The sequence below is a fragment of the Ornithodoros turicata genome, chromosome 6, assembly GCF_037126465.1.
Source record: "Ornithodoros turicata isolate Travis chromosome 6, ASM3712646v1, whole genome shotgun sequence".
NCBI lineage: Eukaryota > Metazoa > Arthropoda > Arachnida > Ixodida > Argasidae > Ornithodoros > Ornithodoros turicata.
In genome coordinates this window covers 15,815,799-15,841,632 of record NC_088206.1, presented here as the reverse complement: position 1 = coordinate 15,841,632, position 25,834 = coordinate 15,815,799, and the positions used below count along the sequence as shown (strand labels likewise).

Below are 25,834 nucleotides of genomic sequence, written 5' to 3'. Positions count from 1 at the left end.
TCAACTAAGGCTATAGTGCGCCAAAACTCTCATGAAAATGATGACCAAGAAAACCTGAACATGCCTGAACAAGAAAAAAGGAAACACGGAATACAAAATAATCGATTACAATATGTTTGAAGAAAAAGCAGCCTTGCGAGTCTTTTCTTTTTTTATATAACCTGAAACGCAATTTTTCCAATGTGAACTTCTCAACCATTCGTCAAATGAAAGATCCGTGCTCCCACTAGTGTACTATGGCCGTCTGTCACGCTGTCTTCGTGTGTTGACATTTGAAGTTCCGCTTTTAAAAATAAACACACACACACACACCTCAAGAAAGTTTAATTCCAAGGGTTTTCGATCAGGCGAGTTTTTTTTTTTTCTTTTCTCTTTTTTCACCGGGAGCACGGTGTGAGGGGAGGAGAGAAAAAAATGTCGTCGAAGCTCATACCGTTTCTTCTTCTTCTTCTTTTTTTTTTTTTCACTCGTCTCGCTTCTAGTCGGCTAGACATCGGCTAGAGGACGAGGAACTTTGAAGACGACGGTGGCGCCGGCGAGAGACGCTGGCGTGTGGTGACAAAATACTGTGGCAAAATTGCACGGAGCTATGTAATCATCGCAGATATCGTACTTCCCACATTCGCAACATCTGTATTCGAGGTCTGCTATCCGAGGAGCCGTCATGCAGCACGACGTAGTTAGTTAGTTATGGACGTAGTTAGTTAGTTAGTTGGTTAATTAGTAAGTTAGCGGCTGTATTGGGGCACCAAAGTGGAAGACCAACAACAGGGGCTGTTAGCCGGTACATCTTGCTACTCCCAGTGAGATCCACGCATACATGTTGACCAATCTTCGACACATGCATTTATATCGTTCAGCACCCATTGATGTATAGTAGCTCGTGATGGCGGTGCCTTTGCCTTCTTTCCCTCTTTTAGGTCAGACGAAATCGCTGCCATTTCTGCTTCGTAGCACGTACAGTTGGCACTGAGTACACGTGTTGTATACGGGATAAATGTCACTCAGCCACGTGTCTTAATTTATGAAAAACTTTTTGTACATGTTCCGAAAATTGTACTATACAATCCTTACATCCGTAGTTATGCATCCAAGCTCTCCGGCTTCGCCGATGACCTTGTAGGTCACAGTCGTCAGCATCTGAAATTTGAAGACGCCCACGTTATAAAGGTGGCGCGTAATATTGAGTATAGAATTACAGTCGTATAAATGCGTTGACCCGAAAAGTGGTCGAAGCGGAGGTTGGAAACCAAGCAACAAGCTATACTGCTATTGGAGAGTTCTGGAAATTTTGTCGCGTTTCTGCCACAGATGCTTCTGACCAACGGAATCATTAACGGGAAAATTTCGGGCGCTGCGGATTCTAGGATGACCTCGACTGCAGTTGAGGTACAATGGCATACACGCTCGTTTGACGAAATCTTTCTCCAATCAAAGACTAGACTCATTCCATGTCCAACGCATCCAAACGTTTCTTTGAGCATTGATGAATGCTGCACACCATGCGGCTGGTATAGATGAAAGATGGTAGTCACTGAAAAGGTTAGCCAGCTGTAGGACTCGAACCCACTTCTTCTGGATTACCGGTGTTAGCTAAGCTAACACATCTAACACACCTCCCCAACGACTTCCAAGGATGCGTCATCTGAAGGAACAAACCAACCACTCTCTCTCTCATCCCCCCTTTCACTCTTCCATTTTTCTCACTCATACAGGCATTCATACGACGGGATCGACGCAAGCGGCAGCAGTTGAACATGAGACAATTGATGTTCTGAGGCTGGAACACATATAGAAAGGACATGCGTGTGAGAAGCGTGTTAGAAGAATGTAAGAGTGAAAGGGGGATGAGTGAGAGAGAGTGGTTAGTTTGTCCCTTCAGATGACGCATCCTTGGAAGTCGTTGAGGAGGTGTGTTAGCTTAGCTCAATTGGTAGAGCCCTGGACCGGTAATCCAGAAGATGTGGGTTCGAGTCCTACAGCTGGCTAACCTTTTCCCCCAGTGACATCCACCTTTCATCATTCATTTCTTAGGCACTTGAGGCTTTGTATGTATTTGTCCTTTCTATGTGTTCCAGCCTCAGAAAATCAATTGTCTCATGGTATGGATGTTGGAATGTTCATAAATAATAATAACATGAGGCATCATCTATGTCATTGTATCATAAGTGTCAAAACAAGATTTGCCTGTCCGCCTGTCGTCTAGGGCTGGAGGCCTGTTCACGAACGGGTCAACGTCCCTTATTCCTGAAAGTGAATCGGTGTGACTTACGGGGGGAGCCCACTTGCTTATTGAGAAATACAGGGACGTTTCGTAGGTTCTTCCGGCTACGACAGGACAGCTGATAAATCGGCAGAGGTCCGTTTCCAAGCCCGGGATCCACAGGTTAAGGCCCAGAAATTTGAAGCGACCATCCAAGACTATCGTCTCACTGTTGACACCTGAACAATGAAAGATCTTTATAGCTACACTTCACCTCAATGTCACCGATTCGTGAAAAGGGGTAAGAAGCAGCGTAAAAGAGTACAAGTGCAGCACACGACAGGTGCTGCCATATCATGCAGCGTCCGTACGCCATAGGGCACAATCGAATAGAAATGTATCCGATGGTTCGTCACAGACGTCTGTATAGGGCATCGCATCATTTTGAGCTATACTGTCGTATTGGGACGCCGTCTTGCTATCCTCTAGCAACAGCAACAAGAACAAGAACAAAATAAAAAATAAACTACTCACGGGGAGCGAATCACACAGAAAGGTTGGTACATGTCTGTTGCAGGCGACAGAAATAACGGACTATAACACAAAAAGAACACGAATAGTGCGACTATCAGTGTTCTTTTTTGTTCTACTCCATTAGTTAGTTCTGTCACGTGCAATAGAAGGAACCCACGTTACGTTGTTTTTATAGACTATAAGATTCTACTTGATCATAAAGTGCAGCGAGATACAGTTAGCAAATCGAGAATATAATTGCAATACACTCGTCACTTACGTGGGATGACTGAAATCGAAAAACGTGTTCGCCGTCCCCTCTTGATCACGCAAGGGTCAGAGTAGCACGGGTCAATATCGATATATACGAACTCCGCTTTCGACACTCCAATTCCTGCGGAGAAACGTAAAGTTTGTACCTCACAGAAAGAAAGTATAGTCGAGCTACTTCCAAGACGCAATTGTCCCTCTTACCGCACTGTCTGATTCGTGGATGTCTGCTGTAAACTAGTCCGACGAAGACCAGGAGCAAGGCAAAAGAACGCATCTTGCGGAGCTGTTGGGCTACGTTGCGCTGCGGGCACGTTACTGGCTCCGGTTGGGGTTGTTATATATAGGCGCAAACACGGTCAGGCATTCGCCAGAGACTAGGCGATAAAAGTAAGCAAAAGGAGATTATTGGTCTACTGGGAGCTCTGTTGTACGCGGCGCTTCACACTTCTTTAACTGCTGTCATTCAATTTTCTTGACTTATCAAGTTATCTCTGCAATCAGTCAGTGTAGGCCATCAGTTTAGATAAGGCGTGCTGGTACCACGTGGCGTACAGAAGATTAACTCGCCCTTCTACTTCATCATTACTTGGGCGCGTTTTTTTTTTTGTACAAGTCTTGCAACTCGGAGTAGGTCAGACTGGCGGAAATGGGGTTATATCTCTGTGGCGAAAAATATGAACGGCAGCTCTTCTCGACTGTCCTGCGAAGTAAGCCGGGGTGATGTGATGAGTTCACACACATGTGCCTGTAGCACCGTCGTCTGCTACAAAACCCTACGCTCAACGTTATTGACACAGCTTAGGTGACAGTTGTATCTGCGTAGCAAGTTTTTGCAGAATGTGTCATTGCTGTCTGTGCGACTTACAAACAACGGAATGATGAAAAACGAAGGAGCATTGTCAAAATGAGGCACTTCGTACCCCAAAAAGAACATCAAACACATTAAGATGCAATACAGAGAACGGGAAAGGCGGCGCGCGCAGTCTACCAAAGTGAGACTTATTATCACAGAATGCTACACTAGCCCGCCATAGCTACACCTCTCCCTTTCTCAACGAGATTCTAACGAACCAAACAGTTCAGCCCATATTTGAAAAGTCTGCAATTTCTGTTTTTCTTTGCTTTCTGTTTCTTTTTTACTTTTCAATTGGATAATAACCAATTTTTCGTATAGCCAACTGGCGTCGGCTATGATCGGCTATGATTTCATCGGCTTTATCGGCCACAATAGACGCTCCTGTATCATTGTGCACGCGGGATCCTGCGGGACCATTATTTCCTCCAACGCAACCAGGGACCATATTTTTCCGGGACCCATTTTTCCGGGACCATTTTTTTCCGGAACACACATGCCTGTTCAGTTGGGCATATCAGCATGGAACCGGTACTTGTTGCCAGAGGCTTCATAGACCTCTACAACGCAGGACATTGGCGGATATACTTGCAGAGGTCATCAGCGGAGATTAGGACAATGTGTCGCCTGACTGTTCATATAGTTTGAATCAGACACTAGCTAGAGAAACGCTGTGTACCCAGCGTGTACGAGGGCAGACATAACTGCACAACTTTCTTCGCGCTTTATTTGCACGGGACATCATATTTTATGCACGACGACTGCTCTGTTGCATCCACACACACATGTTGTTGTTGTCTTTAGGTGTTGAGAGGGGTCACACGCATGTTCTTCAGACGGGCTGCACAATACGCCCTTGACCCTCCTATAGGCGGTGGATAAGTTCGTATCGTTGTTACTCATATCGTACTGACATTTTCGTTGTGCTTTAGCTCCCCTAGGTTCTGTGACATTCGATAGGCTAATCGGTGCTTGCTCTTTTGCTTCACAATCAGAGAGAGATAGAGGGAAAGAAAAGACAGACAGACAGCCTATATGAATGCACAAGAAACACATCCTACACAATTTACTTTGCTACGGACGGAAGTTGAAAATCTGTGTCATCTCGTTCTTCAGGATCACTTGCTGTAGGGATGAGATGCATAGATGATAACTATAGCTAACAGTGGACTAACCAGCAGTCTTCACTGGAGCCATGCAGAACATATTGAAAGCTAAAGTGAGTGAAAGTATAAAAAAATGTATCGCCTGATGCTCAACATGCAAGAACAAAACAATAAAGAAAATGGGAGAGAGAGAAACTGTTGTTCGCCATTGGGATCGCTGCTTTGATATGGCCGAAGTAAAGTAAAATAGCAAATATTGACATCGATGTAAATACATGCTGCCAGGTTTGCAGGAAGACATCTTTATTTCTTATTTTATGTCCTCGTTGCTATCTTTGTATCCTGAGGTCAGCTTCTGTGCAGAGAACCTCGCTGTTATCTCCGATTAGCCTCAGTGTAGCCACCGTTGATCCCTAACAGGAAAGAGAGAAATAATAATAATTGTTTTAATAATTGGGTGTTTACGTCGCGAGACAACTGAGATCATGAGCGACGCCACAGTGGTCGGTCTGTGGATTGCTTTTGCCCACCTGAAGGTTCTTTAACGTGCGATGAAAGCTCATCACACGGCACCCCGTATTTAACGTCCCTCGCGGAAGACGGCGTGCCTAAGCAACTTGTACCCTGCCACCAAGTTGCTGGCGTCCTCGGCCGGGTTCGAACCCGCGATCTCGGGATCAGAAGGCGAACACGCTACCGACTGAGCCACCGAGGCCGGTAAAGAGAGAAATAAGAGGAACGTTATTGTAGTACAAGGTGTCATTCCGGCAATCCTCCACGCCGTCAGCGTTACGGGAAGCGGATAATTTTTATTTTAAATTCTGTGTCAGCGCCGCGAAGCAACTGTGGCTATCATCGGCGTGCAGATGTAAACTCCCGAATTATTATTATAGACGTGAACGAAATGTAGAGATGGCAGCAGGAAGGAGTATAGGGGACAGGGGGTTAGTATGCGTCCTTGGCCGACTTTAGGGGGAACTGCTTGCCAACATTCGTCTGCAAAGTCATCCGGAAAACCCGGAGAAAACCTCAGACAACACAGTCGTTGCGGGTATCCGAACTCGCGTCACCTCCCAGTCTCGGCGTTGGAAGTAGCTAGTCATCCTAACCATTATGCCACGGAGGCTGGTGGGAAGCTGATATAAGTATTGTATTGTATAAGTATTGTAAATTGTATCGAACTTGTACTTCACAAGTTTACTTGGTCATATTAAATATCCTGAAGAGTAAACAAAGGAGTGCTCATTCGTCATACACAGACGGACAGACGGACAGACAGACAGGCAGACAGAGCCGTTACACTGCCCTATTGCACATTGGGAACGGATGAGGGGATGATGATGAGAGAGAGGCTCACTTTCAGAGAGCCGTCACCAGACCAGTGGAGCGCAAGTACTCCGCGAGAAGACGAAGGCCTTGCATCTGGTGAGCAGCGTTCTACAACGGTCCGAGGATCTTCGCGAGGTTGAACGGCCGCTTGTCAATACGTTGCATAGCAACTTCCATCGGTGCACGACTTGTGATAATATTGCTCACAAAAAAAAAAAAAAAAAAAAAAAGAAAGGGGGCACGGGAACAACGCAACTATAGAAAACCATGGAAGCCCCATTGCTTACAAAGAGCCTCGCCCTCCATGGAATGGGGATGGTAATCGTGCCGTTGTACGCCGTTCCTCTCACGATGGGGCACGGCAGGACCTGTTCACAGGCGTTGGGTTTGATGCCCGGAGCCTTGACGTCTCTTCCCAGAATTCGGATTTGAATGTCAAGCGTCACGTGCTGACTGGATTCTCCTAGAAGAATTGGATACAACGTTTCGTAGCGCAAGTACGGTGTCAAAGCAAATGTCACTCATCTGTGTGTACTTACGCGGAATCATCGTGAAATGAACCCTTGATGTCTGTCTTGGTCGCACGCTGCACGGATTGGAGTCGCATGGTTCCATCTTGACAGACAAGATTTCTGCTCCCTTTCCTGTTGGGCGCGGGGCAAAGACACAAGGTTGTCATGGGTTGGTGGTAGTAAGCTAGAGGAGGAGGGCAATGAAGCAGTGTCGTAGTATCCTAGCTTTTAAACGAAATGCGCTTTCACACTGCGTTGCGTTGTGAGACTGCGACTTGTAGAAATTTTCAGCGTTTGCTAGAAAAGTAACACTGTTGAACCAGAGTTCAGGCTATGCTCGGCGTAATATTGAAATATACGAAATACCCGTTCGAAAAAAAAGAAAGAAAAAATGTAGAAGATATACAAAAATTCGCTCCGATAAGTTCGCGTAATCATGCCCGAGGCGGAAGCTCGCTTCGGGACGGCTATAGATATACTATACTACAGGGTTCGCCAAGATAAACTTCGGGGTTTGTAACGAAGAGAAAACAACTAGAAAGAGAGTCTGGAAGCGAAAGTAGATGTTAGATGACGTATTATGCCCCAAAATTTTATGTCGATATTGCCACTGGGTCCGTTTCTCTGCGGATAAATCGTGAAAATTTAAAAACCGCGCCGCTGCATAACATTTCCAATCGGCTATACCTGTGTTTCAGCTCCTTCCGTCAGACGGCGACACGGTCGAACGGCCATTGCAGACGACTTCGCACAGTAGTCCTCAGAATTCAGTTCCACCTGTTCACTTGGTTCCGATATCGTCTGCAGCGCCGCGTTCGACCGTTTCGCCATCTGACGGAAGGAGGTGAAACACAACCTGCATATATAGCCGATTGGAAATGATAGGCGGCGGCGTTTTTAATTTTCACGATTTATCCGCAGCGAAACGGACTATGTGGCAGTATCGAAATAGAATTTTGGGGCATAATACGTCATCTAACATCTATTCTAGCTTCCTCAAAACTGTGTCTATTTGTTTTATCTCCGTTAAAAACCCCGAAGTTTATCTTGGCGAACCCTGTACAAAGTTTGATCAACATTTTTTTTTCTTGGTTCCGTGTCAGCGCTGCGGAGCAACTGTAACTATGAGCGGCGTACATACGTGGGGAGAGGGCAGCTGGAAAAAGGGGGGGGGGGCAGAGGTGGTTCGAGATATAAAAGCGAGAAAAAATAAATACTCACACAAAAGTTTTTTTTAGCCGCTCAAAAGTTCCAAATGGCGTTTTCCGTGCGCCGGCACATTGAGAGGCACCCGAGTTTCGGTTTCACATTCAGCCTACAAAGTACTTACATAAGCAGCGGCGAAAGGTCGCCATCGCTTCCGATTTGACCGCAATGTTCTCGGCACTTTTATAAAATGGTTCGCCGGCTTTTGAACGTATTTCTGCTCATGCGAATTGCCATCTTCAGGGAAAAGGCGAACAGTGTGCAAGTGCTGCCAGCCGGATGGAAAAGGCCTTCCGAAGTTGTTTTCATTACGCTTTCGTGGAACTGTCGCGTTTTGTTCGTGAAATGAACAAGAAAACGGGAAACGAAATTGCCGAGGACGTAATTGGCGAGCGAAAACGACAACAGATATCGTCTGCTTACTGAAGGTAAATAACACGGAGACGTCACTGCCAAAGCGACACGTCACCATATGGGGAGCAACGTCTCAACAGCCATATATGCACCACCGCCATCTTGATTGCTTTGACTTCGTACGTTTTACATTATAACGGTGCACAACTACGATGCTCAATACTACTAGGAGCACTGTACACCGCGGCTGGTGGTCTATTATTATTATTTATTATTGGGTAACACCCTGTATGTACACAAGGTGGTGTAAATAGAAGCCAGCTGGTGGATAAGCTCCATGATAGGCAAGCCTGAGCGATGGGCGGAAAACACGTAAACACAACACGACGGCTCAATGTATATACACGTATCATATACATGCGTACAATCCCTGTATATGCATGCCAATAAACAAGTTACAGGTGTAGTATAGCAGCCTCTTCGTTATTTTGTTTTCCCCTCTGCTTTTCAGGAAACAACACGAAATATTTTTCCGGCCTCAAATTTTCCGGAAATTTTACATTCTTGTGGTTAGCATGCCTCCAGGGCAGACTTCTGTGGGAACTGGGACGGCATCCGTCGGGAAAGTCTGCCGAAAACCTCAGGAAAAAACCTCAGACAGCACAGCCAGTGGTAGGATCCGAACCCATCAAGTCCCAGTGTACACCACGACTTTGGAGTCACCACCAAATAAGGAGTGGATGTTTCTGTCCACTAGGCCACGCTGCTTATCATGCCCTGTCACTAATCGACTACTATATGTTGGAAGGATAAATCACCTTGCAGGCCTGCTATGTTTCCTAGAACGGCAATTCCTCTTAGGCGAACCACTTGTCAACCACTTGTCAAATGAAGGATAAGTACACATCGTAAACGCCTGTCACGCTGTCAGTTTTTGAAAGTGAACACAAAGTTTCATGCCAAAGGTCGTCGAACATGCAGATTCTCGATCTGGCGTGAAATGGTTTCTTCCTATATCGGGAGCAATTAAGGTGTGAGCAGACTTGTGCCCGTTACTCTAAAAAAGTATTTCATTACCGTTAACGTTACTCTTCTAGCAAAAGTAATTGATTAGCGTTAAAAATTACTCGACTCGAAATGACCTATTCCCGAATGATTGGGACAGCAGAACTAACGCGAAAGACTCGCGCGTGAGAAGTAGCGATAATATTTTTTCCCGCTTACTACAGTAGTATAGTCCAACAAAGGCAGTGGAAATGTGTCACAGAGCATTGTTATTTGGAGTCAGACTTTACTTCAAAAGTAATTGATTACTCAAAATTGTAATCGGATTACTTGAAAAATTACTTGTTCAAAAATATAATTGATTACCCGAAAAATTACTCAAAATGTAATTGATTACAGGTAACGCAATCACTTGTAACGCGTTGCGTACAAGTCTGAGTGTGAGGGAAGAAACGAGTGACTTCGAAGCTCGTGCATCTCTATAGCTGAACTCCTAAAACGACGACGCTGAGAGAGACAGCAGTCAGAAATAGTGAGTTTCAGTACATGTAAAGATGCTTACGATAACAGTTCCGAAAACATATGGGTGACCCCCACATTGTCAAGCTTCGATTTGATAACTTCCTTTATCGAATCCTTATCATAGAGTTCTTCCGATACACTAACACTCGCTAATATGGCGCAACATTAAAGCTATGCAATGAGCACATCTATATATATACTTACCACCATCGCAGCGTCTGTAATTGAGGTCTGCTATTTGTGTAGCTATCATACTGCATAAGGAAAAATAGAGAATGACTGCTAGCGGACTCATCTCGCGATTCTCAGTGAGATACATGTACGGGTTAATCAATATTTAATACATGTATTTATATCGTGTTGCTGCGCTCATTCGCATAGTTGCCTGTGTCGGTCACGGCCGAGCATTTCTCTTCTTTGTCTCTTTTAGGTCGGAGGAAATCGATGTTGTCATCTCTCGGTTTGTACCGGGGACAAGTTTTGTATGCAGGATTAATGTGACTCAAGTACATGCCTCCATTTATTAGGACCTTTCATTTGCATACACTTTTAACGTTATATTATACGATCCTTACATTCGCAGTGAAGCATGCAATTTCTCTGTCGTCGCCGATGACCCTGTAGGTTAGCGTGGTCTCCACCTGAAATCAAGATGTTGCATTTTTATATGATGGACCGAACCGGAAGAACCGAGGCCGGGGAAATTTCGGGCCCTGCGATTTTTTTTTATGCATTTGCCGAGCAAAGGCACACATGCTCTCTCGACGGTATCATCGTCCTGTCATAGACAACCAATACAATTATTATTACGCGCAAACGAACATTTCTTTGAGAATCGGTCTAGACGTTGGAATATGCCTTGATGATACTACTACTACTACTACTACTAGTAGTAGTAGTAGTAGTAGTAGTAATAATAGAATGGGGCAGTTTTACATGTAAGGCGGGGAGAGAGAGAGATTGTCGTTTTAATGGCACAAAGGCAACAAAGGCCATAGAGCGCCAAAACTACGGTGAGTGTGTGAGAGATGCTTATGGGAGAGATGATGTGAGAGCGTGTGGCAGTTAAAAGCTATCTACAGGTATGAGCGATGAGATGGACCAGGATAAGAAAGAGAGGAGGGTGAACAGGCTAACGTGCTTGGCGGACGATAACAAGTGAGTATCTACAAGTGTGAGCGATGAGGTGATCCAGGATGAGATGTTTACATGAGGAGTTCGGTGATATTGGATAAAAGCGGAGCAGTACATAACATCTACATCTGACTATGTAATCCACACATTGGTCAAAAATTGGATGACATTATCAAACGGCACAAGAGGAGTGTCACCCAGTAGAAGGGCTGGGTGGTGTGGGACATGGTATCTGTAGAATGCGGTGAAATACTGTTGGCGTTGGTGTTCGAAGTGAGGGCAGGATGCGGGTACGTGCAAGACAGTCAAGCTGTCACCGCTGTGCGCGGACCAGCCTACTGGGTGGTGGATATGTTTAACAGTTAAAAAAGGGACAAGTTAGCAGTCATAGGGTTAAATCTAGAACAAATCATTAAACATTATGCATGTTCGTGCTCATTACTGTAACCAGCACTTACTGAAGAGATATCATTCGCAATCAAAACAAGCTTTGCCTTCTCTTCGCAATGCAAGGCAAGGCTGCAAGAATGCGCACGGACGAGTCAACGTCTATCTCGTGAAAGTAAATATTTAGGACTTACGGGGAAAGCCCACGTGCTTATTGTTAAGTACTCCGAGAGTTGGTAGGTTTTTCCTGCTACGACAGGACAGCTAATCAATTGGCAGAGGTCCGTCTCCAAGGCCGGGACCCGCGGGACAAAGAAGAACCAAGGTGGGTAGCGAACATCGAGGGTTACCGTCTCGCTGTCGACGACTGAAAGGAAAGGAAGTGTGATTACACAACGAAAAGGTGTTAGCCGCACTACAGACTTTACTTCCCAAGGGGACGCCAGCGGTCTTGGATTCGTCAAGTGCAGGAGACGGAGTAAGGAGTGCACGACAGATGCTGCCCTTGTGAAAAATACACTATAGCCCAATCGAACAGAAAAGTGTAAGCATCATACAGTTTGTCACAGCTGTCTGCATCCCATTATCTTGAGCGACTGTTGTCATAACATGAGTGGAAGAGCAAACGTAGGCCTCTGGACGGTACCAGATCGCAAGCAACCACAGTTATGCTATTTGCGTCATCTATACGCCGCGTTGGTTTCAGGAAAAAAAAAAAAAAAGATCCACTGTTGTATCTTTTTTCCTCATGGATCGTTTTTCCCCCCTCCGTCACGTGGCCCCGTCGGAACTTTTTTTCCACAGTTGGAGTTCGTATTGAGACTTAAAACACCAGATCCAGAGTTTTCGCAGCAATGCGGTCTTTGCGTAACTTTTTCTGTTTTCTTGCTAAAAACAGTGTAGGTCCCATAGTACACTGAATCGTTTGCGTTTTAATCCTTGCTGGTATTTTCATCCTTCCTTCATCATCTTCACACAATGTTGCACGTGCAATGGGGTAGGGTACCGCACCACCGCGGTGAAACACCCCATCAATATAACAACAATAAAAATTTTTATATAACAAATTTATATATATATAAAGTATATTTATTTATATAACGTAAATAATAATTGATGAGTAATACTATTCTTCATTTGTAAACTGCAATGAACATTTTATAAGGATTACAACAGAACGACGATGCAAACCGACAAAGTAATTTCAGAGCGGAAAACACTAATACGAGGTTTTTTTTTTTTTTTTCATGTCCGATCAGCCGCGAAATGGAACCTGGAGCAAATTAAACAATGCGGCAATTCGCAAAAGATTTCAAGGCCTTTATGCTACTTTTTAACATAATCGCCATTCCACACTCTTAAAAATGATGGTGGTGGTGGTGGTGGTGATGTTGAAAGGGCTTGCCGTTGTCGGCCTCACGTATGTGGGCAACGTCACGACTGACGCCCTGGGGGAATGTGCGTCCTGGGCCGACTTCTAGGGGAACTGTGCCGACATATGTCTGAAAGTCTTAAAAATGAACTTCACCGCATAGCACGCTCCTAGCCAACCATCATCTCGAATGATATCGTTATCTGCCATGATTTGTTGAAAACTGGAAGCGTACGCCTTTTTTGTGACAATTATGAACAGCATAAGCGTCACAAAAATGGCGTACGCCTCCCGTTTTCAACAAATCAGGGCAGATAACGATATCATTCGAGATGATGGTTGGCTATGAGCGTACTATGCGGTGAAGTTCATTTTTAAGAGTGCAGTTGAGTCATTTGTCGTAGCGTGGCACCAAATTTCCTACTCCCTGGTGATAGAAGGCCGCCGCCAGTCCACTGAGCCATCTTGTTACGGCGGTCTGCAGATCCTCGTTGGTGCTGAACCGCTGACCTCCTAGCCACTGCTTCATTTGAACGAAGAGGTGGAGATCACTCGACGCCAGGTCCGGGCTGTACGGTGGGTGGTTGAACACCTCCCAGTTGAACTGCTGGGTGAGTTTCTGAGCAGAGGTCGCAGTGTAAGGACGGGCGAAGCAGAACTCCCGATGACAGCACGCCCTTCTCTGAACTGTCGACACCATTTCCGCACTCTCACTCACGAAATCCCGGCCGTATACACCTTGCTCATGCTTCTGTGGATTTCGGCTGCACGACGGCCTTCAGCGTGAAGGAAACGAATCACAGCGCGGATCTCGCATTTGAAGGCGCGCCACGATAGCCTAGCCACGCACATATTTCCTGCCACGTTGCTGGACGAAAAACTGGGAAGATCACGTGACCGACGCGCGAGCGAACTGCCGAGAGGCTAACGAGCGTGCCTGAGCGAGGATAATTTTGCGATGCAAAGGTCACTTACGTGGGATGAAATCAAACGAAAAATGCATTGATCCCCTTCTCTTGAGTTCGCAAGGGTCAGAATAGCACGGGTCAATATCCATATGTGAGATGTTTGCTTTTGACTCCGTTCCTGCAGAGAAAAGTAAAATGTATAGCGTACAAGTACTCAGGCTACTTCAAAGAAGCGTGTCTATTGTCATCAAGCAGTACTACTATACCCATGCAGGTAGTCCCCTACTAACTTCAAGATATAATCAAGCGTACCGCACTCTTTGATTAGTTGATGTTTGCCGTAACCTAGTCCAACAAAGACTAGGATTAAGGCACGCATCTTGCGGAGGTGTTGTGCTACGTTGTGCTCTGGGCACGTCACTAGAGCTTGGAGAAAGCGTCGCGGTTTTTTATAGGCGCGAAAACGAACAGGGATTCGTTACATACGTGTTCATATAAGGCACACTGCTATCACGTTGCGTACTGAAGATTAGCTTTCGCCGCTATCATTTACGTACGCCAGTGGTTCCCAGACTTAGCCGTCCCGCGGACCATAAAAAAATATAGACGAACCCCTCTCCCGCGCCGGTTGCCCTCTTCACGATAAGATACGTCTTCTTATCTCAGCGCATGAACTTCAGTTAAAACGATACACTGACATTTCATTGGAACATGTTTTTTTTTTAATTTCGTGGTGGCGCCGCGAAGCAACTGTGGCTATGAGCGCCTGGTGGAGAGAGGACAGCAGGAAAGAGTGGGGTACAGGGGGGTTAGTATGCGTCCTAGACCGATTTCAGGGGGAACTGTGCCGACTGTGCCGTCTGGAAAGCCTTCGGAAAACCCAGGGAAAACCTCAGACAGCACTGCCGGTGGTGGGATTCGAACTCACCACCTCCCGGTCTCCAGCACGACCGTCATTGGAACTACATTCAGAGCGAGTTCCCTGGGCCAAAACGTCTTGCACAACCGCATGCTCGCACAACTGCTTCGATCACCGACAACGCACGCCAAACGGTTTTCTTAGGTTTCTGGGGTCCGATCTAATTCGAGTAGACGTCACTGCGCGTGCGCAGTGCACCGCGAAGGCGATGCGTCTATGTATGCCGCGATAGACGCAGACGCTGTGGCTACTAGTACGAGTGAGTGGACATAGGTTGGACATTGGCTCTTGTGCACAAGTGAAAGTGAGGCTGTGTGATGCATCGAAAGCCTCGCGTACCCCGCATGCAAGTGATTTATGAGAAACTTCCGGGACTTCTTCTGCCATGGGCTTTCTAGTAACGCGGAATAGCGGGCAGGGCGTGGTGTTTCTCGTTTTTTAATTTGTGGGCCGCTTCGCGACCCCCTCACACCGTACGATACCGCACGACGCACTAAAAGGTTTAGCTGACCGTTTTGACGTTCCGCTCCGCTTGCGATGCTCCGCTGAGCGCGAGCGGAGCGGGGTGAGAAAATTGGTTCTAGCAGAGCGATCATCCCGTTTTCCGTTCCGCACCGCTAACGGCGCTCTCTGTCTTTGTACACGGGAAGTAGTAGAACCAATGCGAATTATTTGCTAAGCTTTTTCCAGTGAAAGCAAGGCGGTACTGTTTAGTATTACAGTTTTCATTATATTTGAAAATAATTCCATGACTGTTGCTTTCATAATAAACCTGAATATTTAAAAAAAAAAAAGATCGGTCGGCTTTCTAATAGCCAAGACTGGGTCGACTTTGGTGCGAGCTTCTAGTAAACAATAAATTTGCGCTTGAAGCTGTCTGTCCGGGGTTCACTTGTGGACTTTCGGAGTGTCCTATAGTATCCTCGCCGATCCGAAAACGCTGAGACGCATCGCCCTCAGCAGCAGCAAAAGACGACGAGGGCAGCGGCAGGTGCTCGCCACTGGCGGCAGCCATCTTGACACCCGGTAATGCGGACCGTCTCACATCTCGCTCCGCTCCGCTCACCCGCTGACGGCCAAATGTCACGCGCATGCGCAGTTGCGTGCTCGCTCGCTCGCCGGCTGAGCGGAGCGGGTACTCGGTAACGGTCAGCTAAAACTTTCTATTTGCGAGTATAAATCACCGTCAAGGTAACGTACCTTCCGAAGCCAGCGTGCGTGACTCAGAATCTTATCGCTGTTGATTGGGTGCGGTAGCAAACCAGGTAAGCTCACGGTAGTGGTATTTGAGCAGTTGTCACACTGAATAAGGGAAAAAGAACAACTGCTGACCATTCTGTTTTTCTAAGTGATCTGGAGTTGCCGGGTCTCGTAATGGATGCCCCTCACCATTTTTTCTTCTTCTTCAACTCAATTCAGAACAACTGCTAGCGGGTTCATCTAGCGATTCTGAATGAGATACGTGTACAGGTATTTATATCGTGTTGTGCTTATTCGCACATTCGCTTATTCGCATAGTTGCGTATGCCTGTCACGGCCATTTTCTTGTTTCTCTTCTTTCCCTCTTATAGGTCGCCGGAAATCGATGTTGTCATTTCCCGGTTTGTACAGGTGACAAGCTTTGTATATGGGTACATACTCAAGTATAATATACCCATTTACACATGTATATATGAAAGCTTCGTATATGGTTTATATTTTTATATATTTATTAACGTGACTCAAGTGCGTGCCTCGGCTTATTAAAACCTTTCATTTGTACATATTTTTCAAATTATATTATACGATCTTTATGTCGATAGCGTAGCATGCTATTTCTCCGACGTCGCCGATCACCTTGAAGGTTACTGTCGTCGACATCTGAAATAAAAATGTTGCATTATTATATGCTGGACCACAACCGTGAAAAATTCGTGCGCTGCTGATTTTTCTCGACTTCATTTGCCGACCAATGGCACGTATGCTCGCTTGACGGAATCATTGTCCTATAAAAGATAACCAATTCAATTATTATTAAGCGCAAACGAACATTTCGTTGAGGGTTGGTCCAGATGTTGGAATATGCCTCGATGAAACAAGTAATGAATTAATATGGGCGAGCAGTTTACATGCAAGATGTGTTAAGCGTGTTGCATGCATGATGTTAGCCTTAGGGGTGGTGGATATATTTAACCGTTAAGGAAGGGACAGGTTAGCAGTCATACGGTTAAATCTAGAACCAATCATTAAATATTATTAATGCCGTGCTCATTACTGTAACCAGCACTTACTGAAGATTGGAAATGAAAACAAGCTTTGCCTTGTCTTCGCAATGCAAGGCTGCGGGCATGCGTACGGACGAGTCAACGTCCCTTCCTGAAAGTGAATTTTTAGAACTTACACTGGGAACAAGCTGGCTAATTGTGAAGGACTGAGAGACTTCGTATTTTCTCTCTGCTACGACAGGACAGCTGATAAATCGGCATAGGTTCGTTTCCAATCCCGGGATCTTCATCGTAACGCCCCAAATGAGAGATACTCTAGCATCCAAGGTTACCGTCTCGCTGTTGACGTCTGAAAGGAGAAGAACCATGATTACATGAGAAATTGATGTTCCGATGCTGGAACACATAGAAAGGACCGTCAATACCGTCGTATTAATGTGTGTGAGTGAGAAAAATGTACGCGTGAAAGGGGGATACGCGCGTGGGAGCTCGACCGGAGCCAGAGAAAGAGACAACCGGTTTGGCCAGTGCGGCAGCAGAGAGAATGTTTTATTATTCGGAGCGCGGGCTCCAGAAGCGTGAGCGTGCTGTAGTCAGCACTTCATTGTCTCTTGGATCACGGCGCACTACAAGCGGACGACCCCTAGCTTCTTGTTAGTTCGCAACGTGCGCGTTTTGTCCACCAAAGTGTAACAGCATGAATTACTCGCTTTAGGTGTGCAAGAGTTCGCGCGCAAATGGCGGCACCTTTTTTTTTTCGCTAAAAAGAATGTAGTACCTACAATACACTGCATGGTTTGCATTTGACCCTGCTTACTTCGTGGATTCTTCAGGATGAATATTTTTATATGTCAAATATATACGTATATATAAGGAAATAATAATTGATGAGTAATACTATTCTTCATACGTAAACTGCAACAAACATTTTATAAGGATTGCAACTGAAAACGACGAAAACTGACAAAGTAATTTCAGACTAGAAAGCGCTAATAAAGTACTGAGCAGTAGTACCATTGGGAAAAAGCACTGAGCCATTCTATTTGATGACCCAGTGCAGCGAGTGACTATCGGTGCATTGAGAACCTGCCGTGATGCAAATGTCACTTACGTGGGATGACACCAATCGAAAAATTTGTTGAGTTCCCTCTCTCGATTTCGCAAGGGTCAGAATCGCAGTTGCCAACGTTCACGTATACGATCTCTGCTTTTGACTCCGTTCCTGCAGAGAAAAGTAAAATTTATAACATACAGGTGCTCAGGCTACTTCAAAGAAGTGTGTCTATTGTGATCAAGCAGTACAACTATATCTATACAGGTAGTCCCCTTTACACGGACACTAACTTCAAGATATAATCAAGCTTACCGCACGCCTTGAGTTTGGGATGTCCGCCGTAAGCGAGTCCAACAAGGACCAGGAGTAAGGGAAAGGAACGCATCTTGCGGAGGTGTTGTGCTGTGGGCACAATACTAGAGCTTGAAGGAACGGTCGGGGTTTTCTTATAGGCGCGAAAACGGACAGGGATTCGTCATACACCTGTTTATATAAGGTACACTGCGTGGCGTGCTGAGTAATAACTTTCGCCTCTACAGCTGAGTCCGGTTTTCTTAAACGCATCTCCGTATTTGGATGTAAGGGTGAGCTGTAATACTATTCATCTACTCAAATGATATAGAGCCATTGACAATTCAATGCTAACGCAAATGATGTAAACGTAAGATAATCCGACACACCGGGGCGCTCACTGCGAACTTGAAATTTAAATTCAAAAGCGCGTTTGCAAAATGTCAAGCGCAAAATGGTCTGGGCGAATAATCGAACTTCTCGAATACCGTCGAACCGAATAATTCCATATTCGATTTTGACTTCATGAATCAGATACGGGATTGTGCGTTCGACTTCGGAACTGAATCGGCGTCTCCTTCAAACGGAATACAGTCGAGCCTGGTTAATATGACACTCGGTAACACAGCATCTCCTCTGTATGACTGTTTTCCTCGGGAACAGTTCCCTCCCAAGTCCCGATGACCTCTACGTGGAGCTCTTTTCCGTTAATATGACATCTGGTTAATGTGACAATGACCCGTACTTTCAGAACACCTAGGGGTGAACACGTGTAATTTACCCTCTTTACTAGGACCGTTGGTCACCGAACCGGCGTTTTTCCTGACCTATATCGGCCGAAACGCAGGCCCGCTTTCGGGGTAACACATGATGCCCTGTCTGACATGTCCTTTGTTATATAGTCAGAGTAAGCTGCTGCAGTCATACGGCATTCATTCAACATAACGGAAAACAAGCACAAATGAACAGAGCTGACCATCGGAATGAAGAAACAACAACAACAAATAAGTAATTATGATGTAGTGGGATGTTTCGCCGCTGAGGCGACACCCTATCCAATCTCCCCCTTGCTTGAGGGGGGAAGATGGTGAATGATGATGAATGTTCAGAATTTTCGCAGGAGCCCTGTTGCTGCTAAGAAGGGGATAAGGGCTTGAAGAGCTCATAGCTGATGCGCAGGATTGGCCGGAGGCCCAAGCAGTTGAGGACGAGCAAGTGAGGGTGTCCCAGTGGCTTCAATTTGGCGCTGGAGGATGCGTCGCTCGATGGACTACTGCTGACAGCCGATGAGAATGTGCTGGACGGTACTTGGAATATTAAATTGAGTTGACAAGAAAAGAAAAAAAATCCGAGAAATAGGCACGCATTACGAGGGTTCATTTTAGGCTAAGATTAAAGTGTGGTACTTGGAGTATTACAGCAAGGGCATCACATTGTGTTACTGCAACCCAGCTTGTGGCGAAAATATAGGGTGAATGCGACGTTCAAACGAAGTCAAAGGACGATAGGCGTAAGGGTCCGACGAAGGGTAGATGGCATTATGAAGGACAGTGTGGGACCTACTGAGTGGAGGAGGGATCCTTCCGGGATGTCCGGAATGAAGAAACTGATATGCGCCGGTTTGAGAATTACACATAGCAAATGTATTTATCACACTTAAAAAAAAAGAAAATAAAGTCTTTTTTAAAATGCCTCATTATGTTTTAATTTTCTACTCGTAACACGTGGTGTTCGTTAATATCACAGTTCGCTTTATGAACAAACTCTGCGGGAACGGCCGTGGTCATATATCAACGAGTTTCGACAGTATATTCGAATTGTTCTGCAGCTGCGTACACAAGGCCGAATACGGCACAAGAAGACCGTCAGCAGGACCGTTGCCATGCTTGAGCAGAAGTGCTTAACACAAAATTGAGATTTAAAAAAGAAGGGAAAAAACGTAAAGCCCCTAATTATTAATATTAATTCTAGCTCACATGGACGGGTAGAAATCCAGCGAACCGGTACGGAAGTATGAAGGGAGTGTCTCAGGACGAGAACCGCCGGTATTTCGAACAGACACGGTTCTTCTTCAACATCTACACGAAGATCCTTTGCCTGCACGCCATGCTGCAGCATCTAGGCCACAGTGTGTGGTTCCAGTGGATTCCGGGCCACGTCGGTACCTCGGGGAATGCACTCGCCGATTCTGTAGCCAGGTCTGCCACTTCCGTCCTGCTTACCCCGTCTGTCTGTCGACTAGTCATTCGCCCATACTGCACGAATGGATCTCAGGCCTTTTTCCAGGATGGCATCAGGGGGAACTCTTTTCTGCGCTCGAGTGACCCGACGAGAACCCACACTCTGGTATAGGCCGCCACCCCATGGAGGAACAGTCCTAGCTCTACAAGCATCGAATGAATGTGGCGCGTACTCCACTGCCTCTCTTTAAAGTAGTCAACCTTTCATCACCCATCTGCCACACCTGTCATGTCGAAGGAGACATTCCGCCCCTGCTGCTCCACTGGACCCGTTGCCACCAACAGCGTCTTCTCCTGCTGTCACGCATCGCTCGCTTCAGGATCCCGGACTTTTACATAGCTGCACACTGCTAGGCCGCACAGAACTAGTGAGGTGACAAAGGCACATGTTCAGTTTTTGCGGTTCTGTGGCCTTCTGGGTGAGCTGTAACCAATGCCTCGTTTGCTATCTTTCTCTTTTTCTTTCTTTTTGTCTTTGCTGGGAATAGCAAGTCGCCGTAACGCGGGCTATCCTTTCCTTTTCTTGTTTTTTTTATAACAAACTTATATCCCTCCCACCCCACCACTGAGGTAAAGTATCGTAGTCCCTGCGGTGATATGTCTTGTCCGGCGTCCTGCTCGTTGGTGGTAGCCAAGGTCATCCTGAAGATTGGGAGATGGTGGGTTCGAATCCTACCACCGACTGTGCCGTCTAAGGTTTTTCCTGGGTTTTTCGAAGACCTTCGAGAGGAATGTCGGCCCAGTTCTCCGTGAAGTCGGCCCAGGACGCACACTAACCCCCCTGTCCCCCACTCTTTCCAGCTGTCCTCTCTCCATGTGTACGCCGCTCATAGCCACAGTTGCTTCGCGGCGCTAACACGGAATAAAAAAAAAAGAAGAAATGCTTGGTCCGGCCTCATATGCGCAGCCGTACGGGAAAATAGATATCCTTCGTTCCAAGGTTTATCTAAACAGGTATATCTAAACTCCCATGGGCCCTTGCGTCCTCAGCATGACGCCATGTCGGTTGCACGGACTATACTACAACTGTAAATAATTGACGTCAGATATGACGTCGGCGGTATGAATAATAAGCAGTGCAAGATTACCCGTGACGCGTTTGCAGTTCGCTCACTTCGCTTGCGTTGTATTCTGAACAGCCCTAACGGGCATCCCGAAGCCGTTGGCTCACCAAACTTGACCGAACCATCCCCCCAGGGCCACAATACCGCAGGCGAGAACAGAGAAACGCAAAACGTATCAGGTTTACTGACGCATAGCGATTAATAATGCATACAGTTCTCACAGGTGTTGACTCCAAACAGCAGGGTACGTGATGACCGCACAGGGGGAGGAGGGGGATATGTTTAATGCAAAAAAAAAAAGAAAAAAAAGAGCAGGGAAAGGTTAGCCACGATGTAGGCTTGCCATTCCCAAAAGCAAGCAAGCAAGCAAAGAAAGATAAAAGCAGCAGAGACAAAGAAAATTATAAAAAATACAGAAAAATAAAACATCTCCTTCAATAATCGTTGTGCAGACAGTCATATGAGACGTATCAGAGAGTGCACAAGAGTTTAGATTCCCGAAGGAATCGTGTCAGCGCAGACGTGACGTCAGCATGCTCAGTATATAGGGCAAAGTAGCAGGGTGAGGGGAAGCTCTCGGTAGCCTAGGCGAGCGAGACGGCGCCTGAGACTCGACCGGTGATCTGCGTACAACTGGCAGTCAAGGAGCATGTGTGGCACGTCAGCTTTCGCACAGACATTAATTAATGGGAAATGAAATAATGGGCCAGTTGCATAATGTGACATCTTTGGAGTAGAGCTGATTTCTGCTAGCACTCACGCCGATATCATGGTCGATCTTGCCAAAACGAAAGCTTTTCTGTTTTCTTTTTTCTTTTTTCGCCGGGCTGGCGATAGGGATACATTGCATTCATTTGTTCACAGCTCGGAGAGTCCGAAATGTGAACCTCGCTTTATGTTTAACTCAAGAGGGGCAACGAGGGTTGGGGCAAGATGAAACACTATCATTTTTTGAATTTCTTGTTCTGCGCTTATTTTAGACCGGCGACGTCCGTTTTGCATTTACAGGTCAGAGGCTCTAGGCCCCTGAGAACGTGCCTGTGGCTAGTTCTTTTGAAAAACACGAAAAAATAAAAATTTCACATTCAGTTGCAAATTTCTGTCTCATCTTGTACCACCTTCCCCAATACTTGCCACCATCGCAACGTCCGTAATTGAGCTCCCCTTGATTGATTGATTTGTAAAAGAAAAAAATGGAGATCCTCTATTTGTGCAGTTATCGGACTGAACAAGGAAGAGGAGAGAACAACTGCTATAGCGGGCTCATCTCGCGATTCTCAGTGAGATACGTGTACAGGTTAATCAATATTTGACACAAGTATTTATATCGTGTTGCGCGCATTCGCATAATTGCGTGCGTCGGTCACGGCCGTGCATTTATAGGTCTCTTCGATTTGGCCTACACCTCCGGCACTAGTTCAGGGGTGTGCCGATGTAATGCAAAGCGCGTGTGCCGCCGACTTAGTGCAAGTGCAGGTTCAGCACATAGCGCTGCACGGTCGCTACAAAAAACGAAGAAGCGAGTGGCAGGAGCATGCTCGTCGTCCGCTGTGCGCACCGCAGCCACTGTCATGTTCTTTATGCTTGCTTTTCCTTTTCTTGTATACTATATCTGTGTGTTTTGCCTGATTAGCCTTACTATTCATTGGAATAAGTGCATGCAGGAGAACGGGAAAATCGTAGTTGGGTCCCGGGCTATCACGAGGACATTGTGACAGATACTGCGAACACTAGTTCTTCCTGCTTTCCTTTGCTCAAACTGAGTCTATTTTCATTTTAAAGATGCTCCCAGCCGCTCCAAAGCTTACGTCATTCACCGACGCAGTGAAGACAAACGTTATAACAATGCTTCCCGTGCGGGCGAGAATTCGAGTTATCCATGCGGTTTTAGGTCTCAAAATATAACCGCATTATCTCAGGTCCTTATCGCCACCATGCAACTTCACTGAACCGCCGCCTCGCACACATGTCCACTCTTGTAGGAACCGTCAGCGTACCAACATCCATGCCGCGGACGCGTACCCGTGCCGGCTGCTCCGCATGCACTGATACTGCACTTCCTATCCAACAAGTGCAGGCCAGTCGTGAACTCGTACAGAATTCCTAGCGTCCCGGTACAGCTGGTCGCACCAGTGCGACTTACTTTTCTATTTTTTCTTTCTATTTCTATTCTATTTTATTCTATTCTCGTTTACAACTACACTCTTAAAAATGAACTTCACCGCATGCCACACTCCTAGCCAACCATAATCTAGAATGATATCGTTATCTGCCCTGATTTGTTGAAAACAGGAGGCCTACGCCTTTTTTTGTGCATGCTGTTCATAATTGTCACAAAAAAGGCGTACGTCTCCCATTTTAAACAAATCACTGCAGATAACGGTATCATTCGAGATGATGGTTGCTTAGGGCGTGCTATGCGGTGAAGTTCATTTCTAAGAGTGTAGTGCTGCACCACTATAAAACGAATACGTGAGCGCAGAAGGCGCGACCGGTACTGACAAAACGAATACAGAAGTGCTGCGCTGCCTGAACTACACTCTAAAAACAGAACTTCACCGCATAGCACGCTATGAGCCAACCACTGCGAAGAATGATAAAATTATCGCTTCTGATTCGAAGAGAGAGGTGGGCGTACGCCTTTTTGTGGCAATTTGGATATATGAAAATTGCCACAAAAAGGTGTATAGTTCAAGGAGTGCAGCCAAATCGAAGAGACCTTATCTTCTCTCCCTCTTTTAGGTAGGAGGCAACCGATGTTGTCATCTGTGCCTCGTGATGTGGTGGGATAAAGAAAAAAAAAAGGGGGGGGGGGGTGAGTCTCGACGAAATGCCATGTGGTACAGCCGGTTTCTACAAGCTTCGTATATGGGAATAATGCGACTCAAGTGCGTGCCTCGATTTATTAAAATATCTCATTTGTACATATTTTTAAAATTAGGTTATATGGTTGCGTCCGTAGTGAAGCATACGATTTGTCCGTCGTCGCCGATGACCTTGACGGTTAGAGTCGTCGAGAACTGAAATAAAAAGGTTGCATTATGTTATGAAGGACAATGTTCCAAACCGGAAGGACAACGCCTGTGAAACTGTCGGGCGCTGCGGATATTTTTTTGTTCGACTTTATTTGCCGAGCAATAGCACACATGATCGTTTGAAGGAATCATAGTCCTATCAAAGACAACCAATTCAAATATATATTTGAGCGCAAACGAACATTTCTTTGAGGACAGGTCTAGACGTTGGAATATCCCTTGATGATACAACAACGACTACTACTAATAATAATAACAATAATAGTATGGGTGCAGTTTTACATACAAAATGGACCAGCCTTAGGGGTGATGGATATAAACAGGGTGCCCCAGCTAACTGCAAACATATTTTAAGAAAATATGTATGACACTTTTTCCGAGATGAAATCAATTACAATATAGCATATGCTGAAGGGCACTCCTTTGGAGGGCATTAGCAAAGTCCAAAGGCAATGTCTTAATTAACTTTCATTAATTAACTTTTTAATTATAAAAGCTACGAAGTTGTCCCAATGAGAACACTCTGTTCCTTTCGGTCACCTGATATCGTAGCCGTTTTCAGAACAAAAATCCGTTCGATGGATCGCCCGCAAAAAATTCGTGAAGGAACGCCATTTGTTTCTTTATTTTGTTCATTGCGCTTCTTAGAAGACGCGTCTTTCCTGCACCCCCAATGTGAGAGGGAGAAAGAGCACACTATCGCCTCTCGCGTCTTGGAAAAAGATTAAAAGGAAACAGAAAATGCAACCCAAGATAAGCCCAGTTCCCATAGAGTCACCCGATACATTTGTCTTTGTTTTGTTTCCGCATGTTAAAGCTCATCTTCGACGCATGAGGCGGCACCGTGCTCCTTCCCCCTCTCACGTTGGGGATGGAGGAAATACGCGTCTCCGATGATGCGCAATGAACAAAATAAAGAAAAAATGGCGTTACTTCACGAATTTTTTGCGGGCGATCTATCGAACGGATTTTTGTTCTGAAAACGCGTACGATATCAGGTGACCGAAAGGAACAGATGTTCTCATTGGGACAACTTCGTAGCTTTTATGATTAAAAAGTAATTAATGAAAGTTAATTAAGACATTGCCTTTAGACTTTGCTAATGCCCTCCTAAGGAGTGCCCTTCAGCATATGCTATATTGCAATTGATTTCATCTTGGAAAAAGTGTCGTATATATTTTTTTAAAATATGTTTGCAGTTAGCTAGGACACCCTGTATAACGGTTAAAAATAGAGACAGGTTAGCAGCCCCGAGGTGAGATCTAGAAACAGTCATTACACATTATTAATGCCGTGCTCATTACTGTAACTGGGACCTACTGGAGAGATATCATTGGCAAGCAAAACAAC

General features: G+C 45.7%; 3 protein-coding genes across 3 annotated transcripts; all 3 read right to left on the bottom strand.

Annotated features, from left to right (window-relative positions):
- Window positions 1-1,009: 1,009 nt before the first annotated feature.
- On the bottom strand, window positions 1,010-3,428 carry LOC135397661 (mite group 2 allergen-like Ixo r 2). Its single transcript, XM_064629270.1, has 4 exons — window positions 3,191-3,428; window positions 2,997-3,110; window positions 2,273-2,442; window positions 1,010-1,140 (listed from the first exon to the last, which is right to left on the bottom strand). Exons 1-4 carry the CDS (start codon window positions 3,261-3,263, stop codon window positions 1,060-1,062), a joined length of 438 nt encoding a protein of 145 aa, XP_064485340.1. The 5' UTR covers window positions 3,264-3,428; the 3' UTR covers window positions 1,010-1,059.
- A 1,828-nt stretch (window positions 3,429-5,256) lies between these two features.
- LOC135397660 (mite group 2 allergen-like Ixo r 2) lies at window positions 5,257-6,927 on the bottom strand. The gene is made up of 3 exons (XM_064629269.1): window positions 6,817-6,927; window positions 6,565-6,740; window positions 5,257-5,361 (listed from the first exon to the last, which is right to left on the bottom strand). The coding sequence occupies exons 1-3, from the start codon at window positions 6,890-6,892 to the stop codon at window positions 5,278-5,280; spliced, it is 336 nt and encodes a 111-aa protein (XP_064485339.1). The 5' UTR covers window positions 6,893-6,927; the 3' UTR covers window positions 5,257-5,277.
- A 9,366-nt stretch (window positions 6,928-16,293) lies between these two features.
- On the bottom strand, window positions 16,294-18,268 carry LOC135397659 (mite group 2 allergen-like Ixo r 2). Its single transcript, XM_064629268.1, has 4 exons — window positions 18,167-18,268; window positions 17,912-18,022; window positions 16,977-17,149; window positions 16,294-16,456 (listed from the first exon to the last, which is right to left on the bottom strand). Exons 1-4 carry the CDS (start codon window positions 18,237-18,239, stop codon window positions 16,376-16,378), a joined length of 438 nt encoding a protein of 145 aa, XP_064485338.1. The 5' UTR covers window positions 18,240-18,268; the 3' UTR covers window positions 16,294-16,375.
- Window positions 18,269-25,834: the final 7,566 nt, after the last annotated feature.

Excerpts from the sequence above, each read along its gene's own strand:
- LOC135397659 (XM_064629268.1), bottom strand. The coding sequence starts at position 18,239 with ATGCGTTCCTTTCCCTTACTCCTGGTCCTTGTTGGACTCGCTTACGGC. Across the intron at positions 18,023-18,166 it reads TCCCAAACTCAAGGCGTGCG|GAACGGAGTCAAAAGCAGAG; the intron begins GTAAGCTTGATT and ends TTTTCTCTGCAG. Across the intron at positions 17,150-17,911 it reads TTCGATTGGTGTCATCCCAC|ACGTCAACAGCGAGACGGTA; the intron begins GTAAGTGACATT and ends TTCTCCTTTCAG.
- LOC135397661 (XM_064629270.1), bottom strand. The coding sequence starts at position 3,263 with ATGCGTTCTTTTGCCTTGCTCCTGGTCTTCGTCGGACTAGTTTACAGC. Across the intron at positions 3,111-3,190 it reads TCCACGAATCAGACAGTGCG|GAATTGGAGTGTCGAAAGCG; the intron begins GTAAGAGGGACA and ends GTTTCTCCGCAG. Across the intron at positions 2,443-2,996 it reads TTCGATTTCAGTCATCCCAC|GTGTCAACAGTGAGACGATA; the intron begins GTAAGTGACGAG and ends TTCATTGTTCAG.
- LOC135397660 (XM_064629269.1), bottom strand. The coding sequence starts at position 6,892 with ATGGAACCATGCGACTCCAATCCGTGCAGCGTGCGACCAAGACAGACA. Across the intron at positions 6,741-6,816 it reads TCATTTCACGATGATTCCGC|GAGAATCCAGTCAGCACGTG; the intron begins GTAAGTACACAC and ends CAATTCTTCTAG. Across the intron at positions 5,362-6,564 it reads CATGGAGGGCGAGGCTCTTT|GGATCAACGGTGGCTACACT; the intron begins GTAAGCAATGGG and ends CTTTCCTGTTAG.